The sequence below is a fragment of the Hetaerina americana genome, unplaced genomic scaffold (assembly GCF_022747635.1).
Source record: "Hetaerina americana unplaced genomic scaffold, ioHetAmer1.1.p SCAF_2, whole genome shotgun sequence".
NCBI lineage: Eukaryota > Metazoa > Arthropoda > Insecta > Odonata > Calopterygidae > Hetaerina > Hetaerina americana.
The window spans coordinates 42703264-42724228 of NW_027286763.1; the positions used below are offsets into that span (position 1 = coordinate 42703264).

Below are 20965 nucleotides of genomic sequence, written 5' to 3' on the forward strand. Positions count from 1 at the left end.
CGATCAGGAAAATCGAGAAATGATTAAAGCTAGATGTTGTCTATGAATGTACAGCGATAGCTTCATAAATATATGGCGGAAAAAATATTTAGGTTTGTGCATGAAAAAGGAAAAACAACTAGACCGACGACTATTTTGTCATTCTTTCCAAATCATCTCCTAGATTACGAAAATAGTGACCCATCACATACGCAACAATATAAAGGAAGACCCAGTGTTTGGCAATGATTCCGGGCAATTATAATATTCTTAAAGTATTGCATAGGAAAATTATGTATTACCCCTTTCGGCATACGTTTTTACATAAGTATAATTGCTATATAATTTCATGATACTCAGTTTATTTGAACTTCCAGTCCAAGCATAATTTTCTAGCACGAGCACGTTCCACACAAATAATTTGCCACTCGAACGCTGAAATGACATTTTCAAATTTCCATTTTGGTGCGAATTTAATACACTATGGCCATAAAAACGCGGTGCAGGCAGTTGAAATGATTCACGCATATTTTAAGCGAATCAGCGTTTGCCGCGTATCCCTTAGTTTGGAGTGTTTTTAACAATTAGTAAGAAATAATAACGAAACTCCTTTTTCAGGCATTCGAACAAAAATGCTGACAGAGCCACTTCCTTTTCAGAATTTTCGAGTTCACCTATTTTCTTTCATTTACTTAACAAGCAGCTCTTTAGCATTCTCTCTTTATTTCCTTTAACGTCACATTGTTTTCAGAATCCATCATACGTCCTAATTATTGTTCATCAATCGTATGTGTCATAACTCGCAAGTTATTCAACGGGCCTCTTTTTAATTATTTCAAACCATAAGTACGTCACACCAAGATGATTTGTCTGAGTAAATAACGAATGTACGTCTATCTACTTAAATATCTCTCGAGAGTAATTGCAAGGAAAGAAGGAAAACGAAGCAGATGGCATTGTGTGAGGGAGAGATCGATACTGAGCAGGGGAAAGGTGAAATGACAATGGCAGGGGTAAGAAATCGAGTGCGTAGAGGAGAATAGAAGATATGGATCGAGAGCAATGAGGAATAGGAAAGCACAAATAGAAATAAGAGAATGGCAGGGGTTTTGTCGGGTGAGCGGAAACGAAGATGGGATGTGCAACAGGATAGATGAGGCTCGGGGCACAAGGAGACGGCAAACAGATTAAGTGCGGAGAAGTGTGGGTGAGATGATGGCGGCGTGCTATTTTGAAGCAATGTCAAGCGTCTGCTCCGCCTCTCCGCAGCTAATCTCTCCCAAGTCAAAAAAAAATTCTGAGCACTGTCCTTGACTGGCTAATAATATATATAAACTACTCGAGGCATATTTTCTGATATTTCCTCCAGTGGAAAGGCAGTACTGGCACTCGTGTCAATGTTCAGCACGCAAGAGGCTCTCTCCCTTGCAAATTCAGAGACTAGAAAACTATATGGATTGATTATCTGGACAGAGGTTGTGCTATTTACTAAAATGAGAAAATGTTTTTCACGTTTAACTCGGCGTATTTGTATTTTTGAATAGGAAATTATGAAACTTAATACGTTTTGACGATAATTTACTACGTGGAAACCCTAATTAATTTTAAGACACTGCAAGAGCGATATTTCAGGGGACACATTAGGACTGCGTTCTATTTGTATGTCTTGGAGGTTTATTTATTCATTCCTGCAAGGGATATTTGGCATGGACTCCGGAAATGTATTTACCCCCGCATGGAGTTTATGTTCAGAACCATTTTATCTTGGTTCACCTAGCCGAAGCCAAGAATCGATTGTGGTCATCGGGAGGCTGGGTGGTTGGGAGGGGATGTGGGGGGGGGTGGTAAGCGAACAGCCCTCCTGCTCCCCATCCGCACCTCCCATTTAAGTTATTCAACTCACCGCCATCTCCGCTGCTGTCCCTCCGCTCATCCGGGCACCTCCGCAGGGCCGTCGCGGGTCCCAACTGCACCACCTCCTCTTCCCCGTCCTCCTCCTCCCCGTCCTCGTCCGAGTCGCACATCCTCCCACCAACACCACCACCGACACCACCACTCCCACCGTCCCTCCTCCTGTCCCAACCCCCTCCTCCCCCGCTTTCCCTGCCCAGCATGACCCCGCTCTCGTCCGTCCCCCGGTGCCTCAGGCCGTCGCCGTCCTCATCCCTCCCGTATCTGCCCCCACTGCCGCCCCCCGCAGCGGCCCCTGTCATGTGAATCGGGTCCCCGTACTGGGAGTGGTAGAATTCCTCCCTCATCATGTGGTTCAGGGATCCGCACCTGAAGTACAGGATCTCCTGGAAGGGCTTGCGGAAATCCCTGTTGAGGGTGGCGTAAATTATGGGATTGAGGAGAGAGTTGGCGTATCCCAGCCAGAGGAAGAGCGATGAAAGCGAAGCGGGGATCGTCTCCGGGTCATGGAGGAAGGGCCTAACGAGGGCCAGGACGAAGAAGGGCAGCCAGCAGATGACGAAGGCGGACATGATGATTCCCAGTGTGGTCGAGGCCTTCCTCTCCTTGGCCAGGGCGAATCGCAGCTTGGGCGACCTGGCAGTCAGTGGCACCGACGCCATGGGCTGCTGCTCGTGACCTCTACCCGTCAGACACTGCTTTTCCCCCGCGCCATGCAGCTGCAGAGGAGTCGCAGACGATGCGGGGGAGGACCTGGATCCCCTGGGTGGCGGGGACCTCCTCCTTCGCCTTCCCTTTCCCAACCTGCCTCTTGATCCGAAGCACCTCACGGTCGGCGTGATCCCGGTGCAGCTGGAGGTCGTGGTCGCGGTACTGGTAGTGCTCGTGCGGTCCCTCTGGGTAGACGGAGCCCATGCGGTGACCACGCTACCCACTGACAGCCTTGTCTCCGTAGCGCTGCCATTTCGGCTCAGCTCGGTGACAGCCGAGGCCTTATTGCTGATCCCACCTGCCCCGCCAGCGCCAATCGAAGAGGAGTCTTGGCCAGAAGACTGGTTCGTGGTGGCGGGGTTCAGAAGGTGGTGGGTCAAGAGCCCCGGAGCCGCCACGTCCTGGGCGGCGGTGGCCGCGGCTGCGGTCAGCTTCAGGTGTGACTGGGCTCTCCTCTCCTCCAGGACTATTTTCCTCGCCGCCTGAAATATCTTGTGGTACACGACTATCATGACGGTTAGGGGGATATAGAATGAGCCAAGAGTGGCGTATATCTGGTACCCAAAGTTTTGGCACACAATGCAGAGGGGTGCGAGGTTGCCATTTTCGTCAACGCCGCCGTGCTCATTCCCGAGGATCAGTAGGGGCGGGAGGGAAATGCACGCCGCCCCGAGCCACACCAAAGACACGCAACAGAGCATCCGCCTCGGCGTACGCTTCACCCCGTACTCAAGTGGTTTCGTGATGGCCAGGTACCTGTCCACCGAGATGGCGCACAGGTTGAGAATTGAGGCTGTGCACGAGAGTACGTCGAAGGATACCCAGAGGTCGCACACGACTGGACCGAAGGACCACCGGCCCAGGACCTCGTAGAGGAGGGCCATCGGCATCACCAGGAGTGCCACGCAGAGGTCGGACACGGCCAGGGACACGAGGAGATAGTTGCAGGGGCGACGCAACTTCCTCACGAGACATACGGCCACGCAGACGAGGATATTTCCTACTACAGTTCCCGCTATCACCCCGAGGAGAATCAGGGCAATTATGATGGCGGCAGCTGGGCTGTACGTCGAGTCCCCGCCCGGGAACCATGGGGCCGCCGGTTGGGTCGCTGGAACAGAGTTAGCAGTGGGAGTCCACGCCGTAGATGGCGGAAAAGAGTCGTCGAGGAAGGTACTCGCCGTCCCTGTCGACGTCTCCGTCAAATTGAACCCCATTCCACTGCCGCCGAGAGTAAGTTGGATCTTCGCACCTTCTGATTGGAAGCCTCCTTTCTGGGAAGCAAATCTCAATTAAAGGCGCCGCGATCTTCATCCGCCTTGAGATCTAGCATCATTATCTTTTTCTGCCAACGTAAAAATTTCTGTCAGCAAGGATACAACTTCTTGACCCACAAAATTAAAGATTCCTTTTTGAAAACAGTAGACCACTACGTATCTGTTTTCAAAGGTTGAAGCGAGCGAATTGATTCAATTTCACACCTAACACATGGAATGAAAACGTTTACAAACATTTAAAACGAATATCACATTTATGAGAGTGCGAGTTTAATTTATACCATCATTATTGAACGTGAAAAAAGAAATGGTCTGTATTGTACGCGATTGGTAATGTATATCAGTTAAAGATTTTCTTTCCAACACTACAATGGAGGGAACACAAAATACGACACTAACGCAGACATTACTTGCGATGTATGTTTTTCATTGTTAATGCTAGCGGATATCCAGAAATGAGCACATAAAGATTGAGTCAGCTGCAGGGATCACTTGGTTTCGACACCGTACTCAAGATTATGTTGTCTGCCTGTGATTCTCGCGTACGATTCACGTATTTTCGGCTACAAAAGAGTACCTTCTTCATGTCGGCGCATGCTCGCGCAAGTTAACGCGCAGTAGATGTACGACGGTGACAGACCGGGAAAACGAATTACAACCTCAGCCGAGATGACTGCTTCGTAGGAGGAAGGTTAATGTGTTCAAAGCTCTAATTGATTAGTATTTGGCTAGCAAGGTATCAGTGGAGTGATTAACGGATGATTATATATTTATTCCTCACAGATATACGATCAAACTATCGACAAAGTGATTTAACACACATTTTTAAAGTCTCTACTAGCTAATCAACGGGTCCGTAATGGCGACGGAATTCGACTGAACGACTGCTACACTCCAAAGGAAAGTTTTTCTACCTTACCGAGTCATCAGTTTATTCAGAAGATGTGTACGAAACATATTTCCTATTTTGACTGCCCTAGATTTACGTTAAGAAAATAGACGCGGAACGAGTTGGTTCTTAAGATGAAAAATAATTATTTTTTCCGAAGTTTTTTGCTTTTCAGAAAATACACCACTACTTAAATATTTTGACCGTAGAGAGTTCCTTTCCTCGAAAACAGTAACTCTAATGGTTATTTCTGTCGGTCTCCGGAGGAACCCGGCCTTTACGCCAAGATCGACACGAAACGAGATAATTAAAAAGAATGTGTCACCTCTTCAATCTTCCCGAAACCTCTTACTCCGCCTTTCTCTCTTTCTTTCCTGTTTCCTCCTTTCTTTCTTGTCCTGTCCACCGGGGTAGACCAGAGCCCCAGACCATTAATTTCGTATCGAGAAATTTCCCGAGAAGGAGACTTCCTACTTCCCCTCGCAACCTATCCCCTTCCTCCGGAATCAGACCCCGTATTTTTTCCCCCCTCGTCCTTCACGCTATTACAAGAACCCTTTCCCATGTGATCTCGGGGATGCCCGATGTGGTCTCAGAAATGTACAGGAAATATATATATATATCTATATGCACACACACGCGCGCGCGCGCGCTCACACACACACTCGCAGAAACTCCCCTTCTCAATATCTCTCTCGACCGACCTCCCACTCACCCTTACTCTCCCCCCCCCCTCTCTTTCTCGTATCAAACCCAGTCGGGGAACGAGTCGCACACTCGCATGGATCGGCAGCTAGAGATGGAGGTGAAGCGTGGAAGGGGGGGTGAAAAAAATTTGAGATCTAAAAAATTAATCTCTCACTCCGTCCGCCGCGTCAGTAACCCCGCTTCTTACAAAGGGGTGTCGCGGAAATAACAGGTGTAAGGGGTGGAATTTTTTTTTAAGAAATAGAGAGATGGAGGGGGTAGGGAGAGCGCTGGTGGGAGTAGAAGCCGAAGATGCGCGAGGAGGGAGTGGTATTGGGAAAAGCAAGAGAAAGAGACGAGGGCCGGGGTTCTCGGGGGGCACCCCGAGAAAAGAGAGGCGCGGATTACTTTCGCCGCGGGAAAGGGAAGAGGAGGACGGGCGGGGGCGGGCGGGGGTGGGGAGTGGCGGGGAGAGGACGAGGCCAGCAGTCGAGGCGCACTTGTACAAACACTGACATCCACCACCAACGCCGCCGCCGCCGCCTTGAGTGGGCGGGGTTTTGAGGAGGGGAGTTTGGGACGGGATGGCGAGGGAGGGACCGCCGGAATGGGGAAGGGTACGAAAATAAATGAGTCACTCCTCGCCGTTTATATAAGTTTTCTCCGATCGGGTGGGCACCGAAATTTCCCTCTCGCCCCGCCCTGACCCCTCTTGCGTGGATGATGCGGTCCGTTAGACGACGGGGGGTGGGGGGGACGGCGTTTTCAGGAGCGACCAAAGTCTCGCGTGCTCGCGTGCACCCCTCACAGCGATGAAGAGGAAGGTGGGTCGCAGCCTGCCTCCAACCTTTCTCCCCTACTACCTCCCGTTAAGGTCCTCTCCTTTTCTTCCCTCCGACTCCCCCACTTCACTTTCCTCCCACGCAAATAACAACAGCACTCATCTTTTCTCAGTACATCTACAATGCCACTGGGTGCATTTATACAAATCTTTCTCAAGTGCCTCCACGTATTGTCACTCTCTCTCTTCTTTCACTTTGTAATTATCTCCTCTTTCTGTATTCACGCCGTCGATGGCCACACCTTTTCCCCCCCAGCAGCGGCCGCGGATGGCTCCACCTCCATCATTTTCCTGGGTGCTCTTTCCATTCTTTCCTCGGGGCACTCGGAAATTTTAGGGACAGGTGGCGTTCCTCTCACGATAAAAACCAGTCTACCACCCCTTTCCTCCTCTCTCTCTTTTTCACTAAACCATTCCTCCTCTCTCACCTCTTTCGCCCGCTCACTCCACTTCCTCATCCTCCTCACCTTCCTCCATTCCCCAGTCACCCTCCGAGCCCATTCCGATCAACTAGTTCGACGACACCTCTAGGTTTGTTCTCACGGTGATACGTTATCCTGGGACTTTTGGGAGGAAAAACGGGAAACAATTAATCGAGAGGAACGAGGCCTGCCGTCCTTTTTTTTTCTCTGATCGACAAGGGATAGGGGAGGACCTCAGCACTCAACACAACATGGGTGTAACTCTGAATGCAGCGTGAGGGGGCTGGGGGAGGGGGAGTGTGTGGACCGGGCACCGTTGAATTGGAAGTGTGGAGGCTTGACGTCCGCAGTTTATTGTGGGGCTTAGTGGAAAGTCCGCCGACGACGTCGCTCTTTTTAATTCCTTTTCTGCATCTTGTCGCCAATGATTTCCCGGCGGCCACGGTTCTCCTCTCCCGGCAAACGTGTCTTCGGCCGGGCGTCGACTGCCTCTCCGCGTTCGGGTCGCCTTCACCCACCGACGACGCCGATAGCAGTCTCACAAAGCTCTCTCTCGTCGTCCGGTAGATGGGCGCTTTTTTATTCACGTCAGCTCCGGTCCTTGCGAACTCCTTCCCCGCCACTGAAAAACTTCCCCTTTATTTTTTTTCGCCGGCCCGCCTGGCCTATTCCGATCTCCCCGGGTGTTGACGGGAGGGGGCAGAGCGCCAAAGACTGGCCCCCTCCCAGGGCGATGATCCCCCCGGGCGTCCCCTCTGCCTCTCCCGATGGAGCACTCAAGACGGGGACCACGAGGGGACAGGGGAGCCGATGATTTATGTGTAGAAGAAGCGCCGGACGAGCAACTGAGGTCTTGTGGACGACGGAGATATTCTCACACGAGGAAGAATTGGGGGGGAAGAAGAGAGGAGAAAAAATATATGTTTTGTTAATTTATGAATTTAAACTCTCTCCATCAAAATCCAATGCTTCGACTTCTCACTTCCTCTCACCCCGTGTATTTTTTTACTTTATTTTTTCAAAAGGGGTCGTCTTCAAACTTTGGGAACCGGCAGTCGTGCCGCCCCAGATGTGAGACCCGGTCCTCGAACCTCTTCCTGGAGGGGGTCGATGGGTGATGACGGTGAGTTTATCCCCCGTCACCCGCTCGTTTGTCGGCCTGCCACTCGTATCGCACGGGCCGTGTGTGCCCCGCGCGCGTGTCTCGCTCGGCCGGAGCCTTCCAGCCGGCGAGCGCCTCCGTCCGCGTCCTCCTCCCCGCCGCCCTTCTTCGCTCCTTCACTCCGGGTCCGCCCCAGCCAGCCCGCAGTGCCGCGTGCGTCCCCTCGGCGCTTCGGAGCCTCACTGAGCGCGCGAAGGCGGTAGCCACGGCGGCCCCCTCCCCTCCCTCCCGCCGATCTCTCCCTCAAGAGGCCCCACCCCTCCCACACGTCGCTCCCTCGACAGTCCATCCCCGCTCTCTCTCTCCATCACCTTCCCTCAGCTCATATGCCTCTCTTCTTCTTTCTCTCCATTTTCCTCTCTCTCTTTCTCTCTCTCTTTCTTTCTCTCTCTCTTTCTTTCTCTCTCTCTCTTTCTCTCTCTCTCTTTCTCTCTCTTTCTCTCTCTCTCTCTTTCTTGCTCTCTCTACCTTTCTCTCTCTCCCTTCCTCTCTATATCCCTTCCTCTCTCTATCCCTTCCTCTCTCTCTCTCTCTTTCTATCTCTCTCTCTTTCTATCTCTCTCTCTTTCTATCTCTCTCTCTTTCTATCTCTCTCATTCTATCTCTACCTTTCTATCTCTACCTTTCTATCTCTACCTTTCTATCTCTACCTTTCTCTCTCTCCCTTCCTCTCTCTATCCCTTCCCCTCTCTCTCTCTTTCTATCTCTACCTTTCTCTCTAAACCTTTCTCTCTCTCCCTTCCTCTCTCTATCCCTTCCTCTCTATATCCCTTCCTCTCTCTATCCCTTCCTCTCTCTATCCCTTCCTCTCTCTATCCCTTCCTTTCTCTATCCTTCTCTCACCCTCGGCCCTCCTCGCACTTCAGCCGCTCTCAAACACGTTTTTTATCCCCGGGCCGTGTCCTTCTGTAACCAATCCGAAAAACGGGTGAATGTCCATGAGAGAAGATGCATACGGGAACACGCGGAGACGATAAGTCCCTGCCTCCCTCCATCCTTTCCCCTCCGCCACCCAAAACACCATCCTAATCTCCCACGCGCGAAATGCTACTCCCAGTGAATGTGAATGAATGGACCCCACATGAGACATGGAGTCGTTAAACTGCAACGCCCGAATCGCGTCGCGGTCGCGGGCTGAGTGGCGTAACGTCAAGGGGCCGGCCCCTCCGCGCGAGGGGACAAATCTTGAAACTTCGCGGAGAGGTAAGGAGTGGGTTTAAGGGTCTTTTTTTTATCCAGGCGAGAGGGAAATGTTTTAAACTTTCAAATCGGATCCTCTGCGCGAATTAATGCGATTCCTTCTTGCTTACGTGTTCCTCTGCATAGAGTAGCATTTTTATAATTGTGATGATTATTAATCTATCACCATCATTATCATAATTACCGTGCATAATCGAAATGAATTCTCACTGTTTTTGTCCATTTATTTGACACGGAGGATATCGGGGTAGGATTTTTGACCATCGTCTTCCACGGATAAGCTCATGATCTCGTGGGCGCGAAGGAGAAATAAAAGTTCCTTCTAGCTTGTGTATTTGTTCTTGCGAGTTTTTTTTCCTATTCCGTTCGCTCCCCTTCCCGTCTCACCCCCCCCCTCGCCGCGGTGCCCATTTCCACCTCACTTCTCCCAAACACTTCCACACAGAGATTCTCACACAAACATTCTTCACTCCTCATCCCTCTAAACTTTCCCCAACTCCCATTGCGGGGAGGGAGGGACAGGGGGGGTAGCACACTGCCTCTCGTTAGCGCGGACCCGAAAAAAAAAGTATGGACTAAAAAAATTGTTTTCCCTCACCCCTCCCGCTCGTTTTTCTTTATTTTTCTTTCCACCCCCGCGTTCACTTTCCTTCCCTAGACACCCAAAACTCTCCTCCTTCCCCTCCCCCCCTCTCTCTCTCTTTCAATCTCCTTCCCTTCTAATTCTCTCAACCTCCTCCATCTAAAAAAAATCCAGCAACCATCCCTCCGTTATTGGAAATACTTCTCCGCCGCCAACCCCATCGCCATGCTCTCGCGCACAAGTTTAACATTTTTGCGACTTGCCCTCATCCTCCTGGGAGCCCGTTTATCCCTCCCAAACCTAGATTGCGGGGGTTGGGCGAGTGGTGGAAGAGGAGGGAGAGTGGTCGGAGGGGTTAAGGGGGAGGGAAGAAAAGGAAGTTCTCGTGGAGGTTTTCGCTGTCGGTCTCTTCCAGCGGAACCGCGCGCCTGCGCGGCGGTGGCGGAGTGCGGAGGAGTGGGGGTGGGAATTTTGAAGGGCGCGCAAGAAGAGGGAGGAAGGGAAGGGGCGGCGGAGGGAGAAGGAGAGAAGGGATAAGGAGAGAAGCAAACATGGGGAAAAAAGGTGGAGAGGGCACAAATAAATAGTGGTGAAAAAGAGAACACGAGAGGTAAACAGAGCGAAAGAAAGAGAGGGAGGAAAAAGGGGAGAGATTAGGAGGGAAGAGGAAGGCCGGGGGATGTATTGTGATGTAAGGTTTAGCGGCGGGGCGTCAACATTTTAAGTCATTAGTGACGGCGGGGTGGCAGGGAGGAGTTGTCGCGGGAAAAGTGAAAGAAATGAGAGGAGACTAAATCGGCGGCCGCATCGATCTACTTTTGGGCAAGTGGCAGGGGAAGGAAGGATCGATGATTAGCTGGGCTTCCCTAAGACTCGGCGTGTGCTAGTCTTTCTTGGCTACTCACGAAGTGGAATGAGGTCGTCTGCGCAGATAAAGCCGATTCTGAGAATCGATTATTTAAACGCCACGAGAAATAGCAATAAAATCCACTCCGAATATGTCGTATTCAGAGAGCAAAGGTTAAGAAATTTTGTGGAAGAAAATCCAAAAAACTAATTTTATATGGAGAGATAAGGTGGAAATGTGCTTTTCCGTCCAAAAATGAATTCATTTACGCACATATATTTATACATACGTGTACAGAACCGCAGGATATTCTAAAAAACTAAGGACTTTGGCTGCTCATCTCCATTAGGGTAAATATGTTTTTATCAATATATTCATTTCGAATTAAATTCAAGCTCATTTTTTTCATCAAGTGCAGACTGTTTTTATCTACAGATGTAGATCAAATACCTCTTTTTCTGTGAAATTAAATTTCCAATTCATAGTCTGGAAACACTTGACTTAATATTTGAGTATATTTTTTCAATTTACTTATAAAATATTTTTACAATTCAAATTGTATATTCATGTTAACATCATTACTGTTTTACTTAAAACTTTCATTCATATTTTGGCAATGCTACACTGAATTGGTAGGTTTAGCCTTCAAATTACTTTCCTAATCCCTGCTGTAAAATTATCCTCGCCGCATTAATTTGTGGTTTGATACATGGGCAACTGGATGTGCTAGTGACCTCTCCTCAATCTTACCGAAAAATTACAGCGTGCATATTCACAAAAATGAGCTCAGGTTTTGACTGCTAAGAATTTAAACGAAATCATCTGTGTGTTAAAAGTTTGAAATTATAATGAAAATAATTTTGCCATACTTTGATTTTTTTACCTTCGCATATAACATTTGAGTAAGCGATTTTTCCATGCAAAGAGGAAAAATATGCTTGCATTATCTTCGGAAATGACTCATGTAATATGATAATATTCACATGAAAGATTCTGCTAGGTGTTTTTCAGGACGGATGGAGAGCTGGCCTTAAGCTAGTGGCTTCTCCTTCTTGGCTTTCGTTTCATCTTTCGCGCCGGAGGCTTACTTTTAAGGGTACGGGTTGTGAGTGGGGGCCTTTTTACTTAATTTTCTTCCTCCCCTCCCCACTGAAAGCTTCTCATTGTTTCGCTCCATAAATTCAAGTGTCTGATAATTCCCTCGCTTTAATAAAAACTAAATCTAAAGTTATACCTTCAAAAATTTTAATCAAATTTTAAATCCAAGGATGTTGCAAATTGCTTCGAATAACTTTCTGATGGTTTAAACTTTCTTTGCATGTGGCTGATACATAGCCCATTTTCCGTGGTTGTGGGCTAAAAAAGCAGTAAATATTTATTTATCCTGTGTAAAACATTATTTACCTTTCAATGCAACAATTGTTGCATTGAGATGCACATTAGCGGATGACCTCGTTAAAAACATAACTGTTGCGGCATCTCCCGCAGTTTCTTTTGAATGATTTACCTTGTTTGTAAATATCAATCAATTATATGAAGTTCATTGAGGGTCAAATTTTGATGCATGAGTGACGGCCATTTAGGCGGTGAGCGTAATCGTTCTTCAATCGAGATGGATTCTGACCAGCTACAGTACTCTAGTCAGCAAGGGTAAAAAAGAAGAAATCTACTATCTCTATCCATTGGGTGTGTTTCCTTGAAGAGATCTTCCTTAATATCTCCTCAATATTTTCAAAACTAATGTTTTTCTTAAGAATAATATTGCTCCCTTTCCCACAGTCTTGTATTCCTAGCTTCCAGGAACTCCCTGATATCCTCGGTTTTTCAATTAAAAGTGACCAGTGAACATTTTTGTGTAGCCGTTTTATCAGAAAACCTAAGGTCTACCCTTAAATGTGGTTCATATAAAGTATTTTGTACTCCTTTGAGCTCCTTCGTCGCATTGACTGTGTTCCTAGAATCTCCGAAATCTTTGAAGAGAAATTTGGTTTGTCAGAGATAGCCTCCCAGGAGAAAATTAAGCTTTTGGCTTTTGGAATATTCCTTCATCCAGGTTCTTGGTATATGTACGTCCTATATTTTCCAATGAATTTGCAAACTTATTCCTGATATATCGTTTTCTATAGTCTTAACTTCTCCCAATATAATATTTCGATCTCAAACATTTACGATGCTTCAATTTAGCCTTTCTTAGCTGATCATTTCCAGTCGCTACTATTTCGACGTCAACTTTCTGACGCCGAGTTCGGTGTTGCTCGTATAAACACTGGTGCGACGCGGGCCAAAGGAACCCTCTGTCAACCCTGTTCTCTGGACTATAAATCGCAGTGACTACGGCCGGATTCTTGTCATGATTTCTCTTCATATACGACGAGTGGGTATCTTCGTACGCATTTGCAAATTCATGCTCTCCTTGCATTACTGCCAAGTTCGTTTTATTTGGTTTGGTGCTTTAAATATTAGGCTAAGTTACCAGATTGCGTATTTTGTGGTGGCGTGGTGATATAGCAATTGGAACGTTCTGCTACGGGTGGGGTTGCAAATGGGAGGAGTGTGTATGGACACTTCTATTTATACCTAAGTTGTGGCATTTTGTGTGTGTTACACTTTTTGAGGCAGCAGGGGGGGGGAATGGGGAAAGGAACTAGTCCCCTGCCTCATGAATGAATGAACTTCACCTACTGTTAGACTCAACATGAAATCAGTCCTGTATATCGAAACAACCTCTACGTGTTCAAAGCAATCAATACATCTGGTTTTTGTCATTAATATTTGAAAATATGACGAAAAAAAAAATTTTATATAAAGTATTGAATATTAGCAGTAACTGTACTAAAGTTGGACGACTTTTTAGTGGGGAGATTTTTAGCCGTAATATTTAATTCATTTTCAAATTCATTTCCCTCGTTGCATGTATGTCAGTTAAAGCTTCCAGTAATACATAGTGCCGTTATCACATTTGACCTCACATCATAACGTTTTCCACCATGTGCTATAGTCAATCGATATTTGGCGGAGTTCACAGTCTACAACGCAGTGAGTGCGAATGCCAAGTTGGAACCCGCGGCACAGAACGAAAAAAATGGGAGACGTTAAACATTTTTCGCCGCTAAAATATTAGTTCAGATCAATTCTCGTTGGGGTCGAAGGCGCAGCATTTGAAAATAATATTACAACACATTTACTTTCAAATTCAAAATCATTTACCACTTCTCCTGTCGCCTTGTGCAATACTCCTTGGGCATCCTCAGTACAATTTGAGGCGCTAAAGGAAAAATGAGAAAAATAATGCCAACCACATGAATCACTCCAAAATTTCTTCTTCTCAAAAACGATTTCGGTCAACCCCTTTGGGGGGGAGGACTGCATGTGAAGCGATTTTAAAGCAACGTGGTAGGGCAAAGAGAAAGTCGCTCTACGAATTGAGGTGGAATGACCCATGTCTGAAGTGAGCTTAAAAATATTAATCCATTATTCAAGCGGGGGATCGAGATGGTGCGGGGGCTAGCGCACTGGCTTCCCACCCAGAGGGCCCGGGTTCAAATCCCGGCGGTGTTGAATATTTTTCAGAGGTATCTCGATCCCTCCTTGAGGTGCTTTGTGGAGGGCACTTTGAGTGAGTACGCCGTCCGTCGGATGGGACGTTAAACTGCGGACCCCTTGGCGCCTTTCGTAAAGAGTAGGCTAATGCCGACGCCGGGTTTCTCTCCACCCTTCATCCTTTCCTATCCATCCCCTATGGCGCAAATGACCTCAGCTGTCGGTCGCCTCCCCTCAAAACTACTACTACTACTTCAAGCTAGTTAGGTCATTATATTATGGACTTGGAAAGCTGCTTTTATTAAAGTCACATGATCAGTGACTACTTCAGTTTTTTTTTATCTTGTCATTAGTGTCGGATGATGGCACACGTATTCGCAGACATTATTTTTCCGCTCCGCGAATAGATTCAGGATTACCGACGAACCGCAAAACCTATGTTTGCGGCATCGACTATGACTCCGGTGGCTAAGCCCCCAGGCCTGACCCCCGATCCGAAGGAGTTGTTTCTTTTTACGGAGATAGACAAAGACAGCCATTTCCGCGGGAGGGGTAATTTTTCACTCTCTCGAGTAAATAATGTTCCTGCAGCTGATGCGCTCTCCCGGAATACAACGTCGGGGACTGAAACGGACGACGGTTTTGAGGCCTGGTTATTGTCCGCAGTGCGTGTTTTCACCACTTCTAATTTTTCTGTGAGTGGACATCGAGAGAGCTGAAGGCTTTGATGCTAACAACGCACAGGTTTAAATCCAAGCAGGTGTAGACGGTGTTGCCGAAACCAGAGAGCTGAGAGCTAATGGAGAGGAACTGGAAGGGAGCGGGGAGGCTGTGAGATAAGGAGATAATGGAGCGAAGGGCATGGAGCGAGGTGGAAGGGAGTGGAGGAGAGGAGGGGAAGGATGGACGTTGTGGTCTGTGAGGGGAGAATGGGTAGAAGGGGGGGGGGGGTGAGTGGAAGCTTGGCCGTCCCTTGGCGACTGTGGTGTTATGGCGCCGACTTTAACCCGCGGTGGATGAAACCGCGTTTGACGAGGGCCAATTCCCACGGGAAATTTTCGGGTTATCGGGACCGTTTCCCCAGTGGCTCCCCTAATATCATGTGCTAAATTATTATTATTCATTAAAGAGGATGCCCATTTCGATAATTGCGAGTTTCCTCACTCCTGGGGGACTTAATATGGCATCATTATTCGTCGGGAATACTACCAGGTGCTGTTGCATATTTTTTACGTTTATATTTCCACGTTTGGCATCATTTTTCAAGAAATGTAATGAGGAGAAGGACTACGCGAACGGCTTGTTGGAAGTATGGGGTCAGTTATTACGTAAGTGTTTGTAAACATCATGCACGGGGCTCTTGGCAAAATAATTTGTATTATCGTACTTCGAATCGTTTTATTTTATAATGAAGTCACGACTCATTTGAATAAAAACAGCTTTTCCAGTGAAGAAGTCCCCAAAACATGTAATGGCACATACGGACTCATTAGAAAAAATTCACAAGGCCTTGACTCGTGGTGAACACATAAATGTCCGTTCTCATTAGCATATAGTTCATATGGAATCGTAAATAAAAAAACAAACATTTATATATTTATATAAAGTATTCTACTCGTTAAAACAAAAATACTGCCTTCGTATTGCCAATAAATATGTAATGCTCGTATTCGTGGAATACCCAAATATTGGTATTACTACCATCACCATATTACAGTAGAATAGATTTTTAAAAGAAGATTACAGAGATCAAGCCTAAAACCGACAGATTAAGATATCATATTTACTGTGAACGGTGGGGAATCAAAATAACTCCAAAATGACTTTTTATGGTAAATATAATATTTTGAATTGTAGAAGCATTGAAAGTTTTTTTTTTGCTTTTTTCTAATGCTACTTTGATTGTTCTTGTTACCAGTAGCTTGGCTCCCATCAGTAGAGAGGCATTTTGGCGCTTAGATACCGTAATGCATGAAGATGTGGTTAACATGCCTTCATTATTTTAAATAATTTGCATTTCATTAATAATTAACATAAAAGCAATACTTAATTTTCATGTTGTACACCTGTTGTGGAAATGCCCTCTACCACACCCCATAGTCGTGACCTTCAGGATGCCATGCATGTTTAGATGAAGGCCATTAATATGTATGTTTTATCCTTTGACTCTCCCATTGATCACTGGTAGAAAACGAGAAGACTAGCTGATTTTAATTCCATTACATCACATCCTTTAAGGATTTACTTCTCCTGTAGGAGAACTAAGGACATGCAAGTCTCCAGCTGGGATGTAATACTTTATCTGGGTAATCGGTAATACATCTCAGAAAATATTTCAAATAATGTGTTAATATATTTTGAATATTTTATACATTTTTTCTGTTTATCAAACCAATGCCACTCAATTTCATGCAGGAAAACTTCTTGTGACTTTTCTTTAACATATTGTATTGATAATCATAAATGGTCAAACGGGTTAAACGAGGGAGCAGTCCCATTGAATGATATTATTCTCGAAACTTCAATAATTTATACTTAGCTTGTGGTGATTTATTTCTAGTAAATAAGACTTTACCTTTAGGCAAAGTTCAGAACAACTTGAGATTAACAAACATCAGTCCTATCCATAAAATTAAACAAGATCCTGAAAATTACCGATAGTCATCAGCATCAGTTCAACGTTAAATTTTTGAGATTTAAATTATAAGCAACGTCACATGCAAACTTAATTTTGTACTCGTATTTTCTAAATAATTAAAATTATTTCGTGATCAAATGGTACGATCACAGAAGCCTTGAATTTTAAAAAGCATAGGATATTCATTCACGATATCCTCAAATCAGGTTAATCAAAAAAAATATAAACTATAATATTAGAGTTAATACGAGCCTCAATCGAGAATCAAGTAATAGGGTGATAAACAAACTATATTAATGGGAATATTGCGTCAATATAGAAAATTGGATTTGTGAATTTCTCTTTGAGTGCAAACAAAAAAATTATTTTTGACGACATTATTTCGGATTTCGTTAGATTGGCTTTTGGAGTCCCCAATCGAAGTGTGATGGATCACCTCCTTTTCCTCATTTACATAATTTACATTAATTCTGGAATAACCGGCAACCTTTGATTTTTTGATCTTCCGAAAGTAAGGTCAATGAACGAGAAATAAGAAGTAAAATACCCCCGTTAGGTACTTAATTGTAATTTCAACATCAGCAGTTTTTGGAGAAGCGGAGTCTCATATCAGTGAATCAATGAACCATTGAAGAGGAGGGTATGTATCAACAAATAAGTACGTGGGTAGTACGCAGATATTGCAAATACTCATTCTCTATAACTGTCTATCAGTCAACATGACCGCAGATTAAGATACCTTACTTTTTAGGGAATGCTGTCTACACCCAGCTCAGAGTTAAAATAATGTACAGTAAACAGATATCCAAATGCAATACATAGAAGAAATTCACCAATTTGCATTGAATTTCCCCTCTATTTTAAAGGACCAATCACAGCCCAAACATAATAGAAGTTTGATAAATATAATGCACTATTAACGGTTATTTCGTATTGAAAATTTACGATCCACATTTTGCAGGTTGTCAAAGAATGAATTAATATAAACTCTTAAAAATTTTTTTGGGAAAATTATAAATTTAATAATATGTCATCCATTTTACTTAGGAATGCTGAAAATTTTCGTTCCGTGTAAATTTTATTCCAAATGTAAAAATTGGATTCATATGATACTTTTCTTGTTTTTCTGATATTTTTCCCATCTCATTACCTCTTCATATATATGGTTAGTATATTTTTCACAATGGTCACAACCACGCTATACTATATTTCGTCAATGAGAACATCCCCATGACGTCCAGTGTTCAACTAAGTCAATTCTTTTTTTCTCAAAATTTTACTCGTTACTTCCCATCTTTTACATTAAATGGAGCTTCATGAAGAGAAATGTGACTATGTATCGAAAAAAGAGCATCTCCATTAAAGGCAGTCAAATACAAATGAGCTTCAAGCAAATTCAGTCGATATGCCTGGACAATAGCTCTTCGGCAAAATGCGTAACTTTTGAGGTAGCATCTATCGGAATGATCAACGCTGCATCAGCATTTTCGAGCTTGAGGCGGGCCCTGTTGTTTTTCCGCGAAACGGTCTATAAGCTAGCGGAAAATTATCTCAGATTGTTTGCAGCAATATCCATTGCCACTCCTTGAAACATAAAAGAAGGCTTAGCGAACCCGGCTCTCATATGCTTGGTTCCCCAGTAGTAGTGACGCTATTGATGTCTGATCTGGTGAATTTAGAAGGTGATCAATAGACTTAAAGTTGATTTAAGAAATTTTTAATGAGATTTAGACCGAGAAGAAGTAATGATTACCATTAAGAATATTGAATTATTGTTTGCATAATTTGAGCGAATGTGATATAATATGGTATGTTTTTTCCCGATGAAAATCTTTCCAGCTTTTCTGAGAAAATCATTCCATGGAAAACTGTCGAATATTTCATAATTTTCATAGACATTTCAAAATCTTTTGACTGAATTCTACGAGTTTTAAGAGGATTTACAGCAGGGGTAATATATCCGGAAGATATAAAAATGATGGGAAAGGAGTATTGAAAAATACAAACGCTAAAACTATTCTTATTAAGTATCTGGGGAGATTTTGTACCATGGAAGTTGAGGAGGAGCCAGGATATGGCAAAGCGAGCGAATGGTTAAGTAGCAACGGCTTACAATGAGGAATAGATTTCTTGGGAATGACTAGGAGAAAGAAACGAGGGATAAGGTCCATATTCCAGTTTTTAACCGTCAATTTTGAAAACTAATTTCGCCTCGAGAAAATCATAAGTCGGTCTGTGAATATTAAAATGCGAGGACTTAAATAATATTAAATTATCAAGAATTACCTATGGGTCAGGTAGATGCAAAGATCTTGTCCATAGCTTTTTCGGGGTCTTGTACAGAAATTGTGCTGCACTACCAATTATTACTTTTTCTTTCCTGTGATATATGCATGGCTTTCCTCGCTCTAAAAAGTACTTAATCGTCTGTTCTAAACATGTGTATCAACTTCATTAATCTTTTAAATTTTTCTTCAAATTTCACTTTCCACACTCTAGAGTTCAGCCATTTCCTGCGTCGCATCAGCAAATCCGACTGAAATACAATTGAAGACAACAGTCTAACCTAATGTCTACTCTAATAAATCTAATCTAATGTCTAATCCTATTCTAACAGTAATATATAACTGCATATGATTTTTACTCAATTCCTATGTCGTCTTAACATAAACCTAAGATTGGTTTTACAAATCTCTCCACTCGCTTCTTTCGCTTGCTAAGGTCTTTAAATCTACTTATGTGTCCTTCAGTTGTATGTTTCAATTTAGTATTCCCTTACATCAAGGTTAATGCTGCAGTTTTTTATTTAACTTTCCATTTATTAGTGTGACTCCTTGGTAGAGTGACGTCCAGCAATTCTATTAATTATTTCCTCCTTTTTTTTCTTGCTTTGTTATTATGCCATTTTCCAAGTAATAGAAGAAATAATACACCGTACAATCATAAACAACTTTATCGTACAAAATGTCAGTATCTAAATATACCTTTTCAAGGCGTGACATAATAAATGGAAACTAAATTTCAAAATAATCGGTCAATAATATGTGGGTATGTTGGTGTCCCAGCGTAATAATCCGATGTCAAACCTTTATTGGGAGTATTATCTGCAGATTTCTCCGGTCCCCAGTTGTCAGTTTACGGGTCATTTTGCGGGGAAGGCTCACAATTACTTTTACAAAGTCTCTCGCACCGAAACCCTTCCTCCTGGCCGCACCAAATGACCTATCGCATCACGCCTCTGTCACTAATTGTACAATCTTGCTCAACGTCCCTGCGTTAAATCCTTATACTATTGCCTTTTGATCCACGGGAGATGGAGCGTATGCCCATAATCGTGTGGTATGGCCGAAAAATTTCTCGGTAGAGTATAAAAAACAGCATCGTCACTGGAAATGAAATCCTGTCCGAATGGTCCAAAATGGAGGGGAAAAAAGGATTGTTCATTTTGAAACCGTGCGCTCGGAGAAGAACAAGTTCGAATATCTCTTGTGGTGAAAGGAGAAGAAAGGATGACCGGAAGGAAAAGGAGAAAGGAAAAATTGGAGAATCAAGAGAGTGAAACAAAGTGTGCTTGTCTGATGGTCCGAGATGAAGAGAAACAAGAGAAAGGGTCGGAGCGAAACCAAATAAGGAGACTAGCAATGTTGGAAAGGAGCAGCTTAATGAAATGTAAGAGACTTTCCTTGCAGTTTTATGATCATATTCCACGCGCTCCCAAACTTTTTTATTGCCTACCACAGGTCCATAAGGCTCAAATTTAATCAAGGATTCGCTTTAAGTGGAAATCTGACTCAATTTACGCTCAAAAGTAGCCGTTGGCAGTATTCTATCGTGAAAATATTAAGCATCATTCGTCAAGCGGATGGCGTTCTAGCCGGGGCTTTAGAGTGCGTTGATAATAGCAATAGAGTAAGAATCTTCTAGATCCAATATTGGTGACTTTTTCTTTTTCATGGCACACTATAGAGCATAAATTTGTATTGTGTACCGTTTTCTTTGCCATGAGAAACAATTACGGATGGTAATTTTTTTACATTCAAAGTTTCTGAAAAAACTAATCAAAATACTTAGTTCTCTTCAACAATTACAATTACTGATCTAACCTTGTTCTCCCGACCCATCAGTTTTACCTACACTTTTATGTGTGTGTGTATATATATATATACACACACACATATAGTTATATATATATATTTCTATAAACTGCAGTACCACCTGAAGAAGACCTCAGAGAAGGCCAGCAGCTTAACCTTTTTTAAATGTGAGTGTCCTTTTACG

The 20965-nt window shown here is 44.3% G+C and overlaps 1 protein-coding gene across 1 annotated transcript; it reads right to left on the minus strand.

Annotated features, from left to right (window-relative positions):
• Positions 1 to 2084: 2084 nt before the first annotated feature.
• Positions 2085 to 8020, minus strand: LOC139688079 (5-hydroxytryptamine receptor 1-like; the record flags this gene model as incomplete). Its single annotated transcript, XM_071585501.1, has 1 exon — positions 2085 to 8020. A coding segment is annotated over exon 1 (1734 nt), but the record flags the coding sequence as incomplete, so codon positions are not given.
• Positions 8021 to 20965: the final 12945 nt, after the last annotated feature.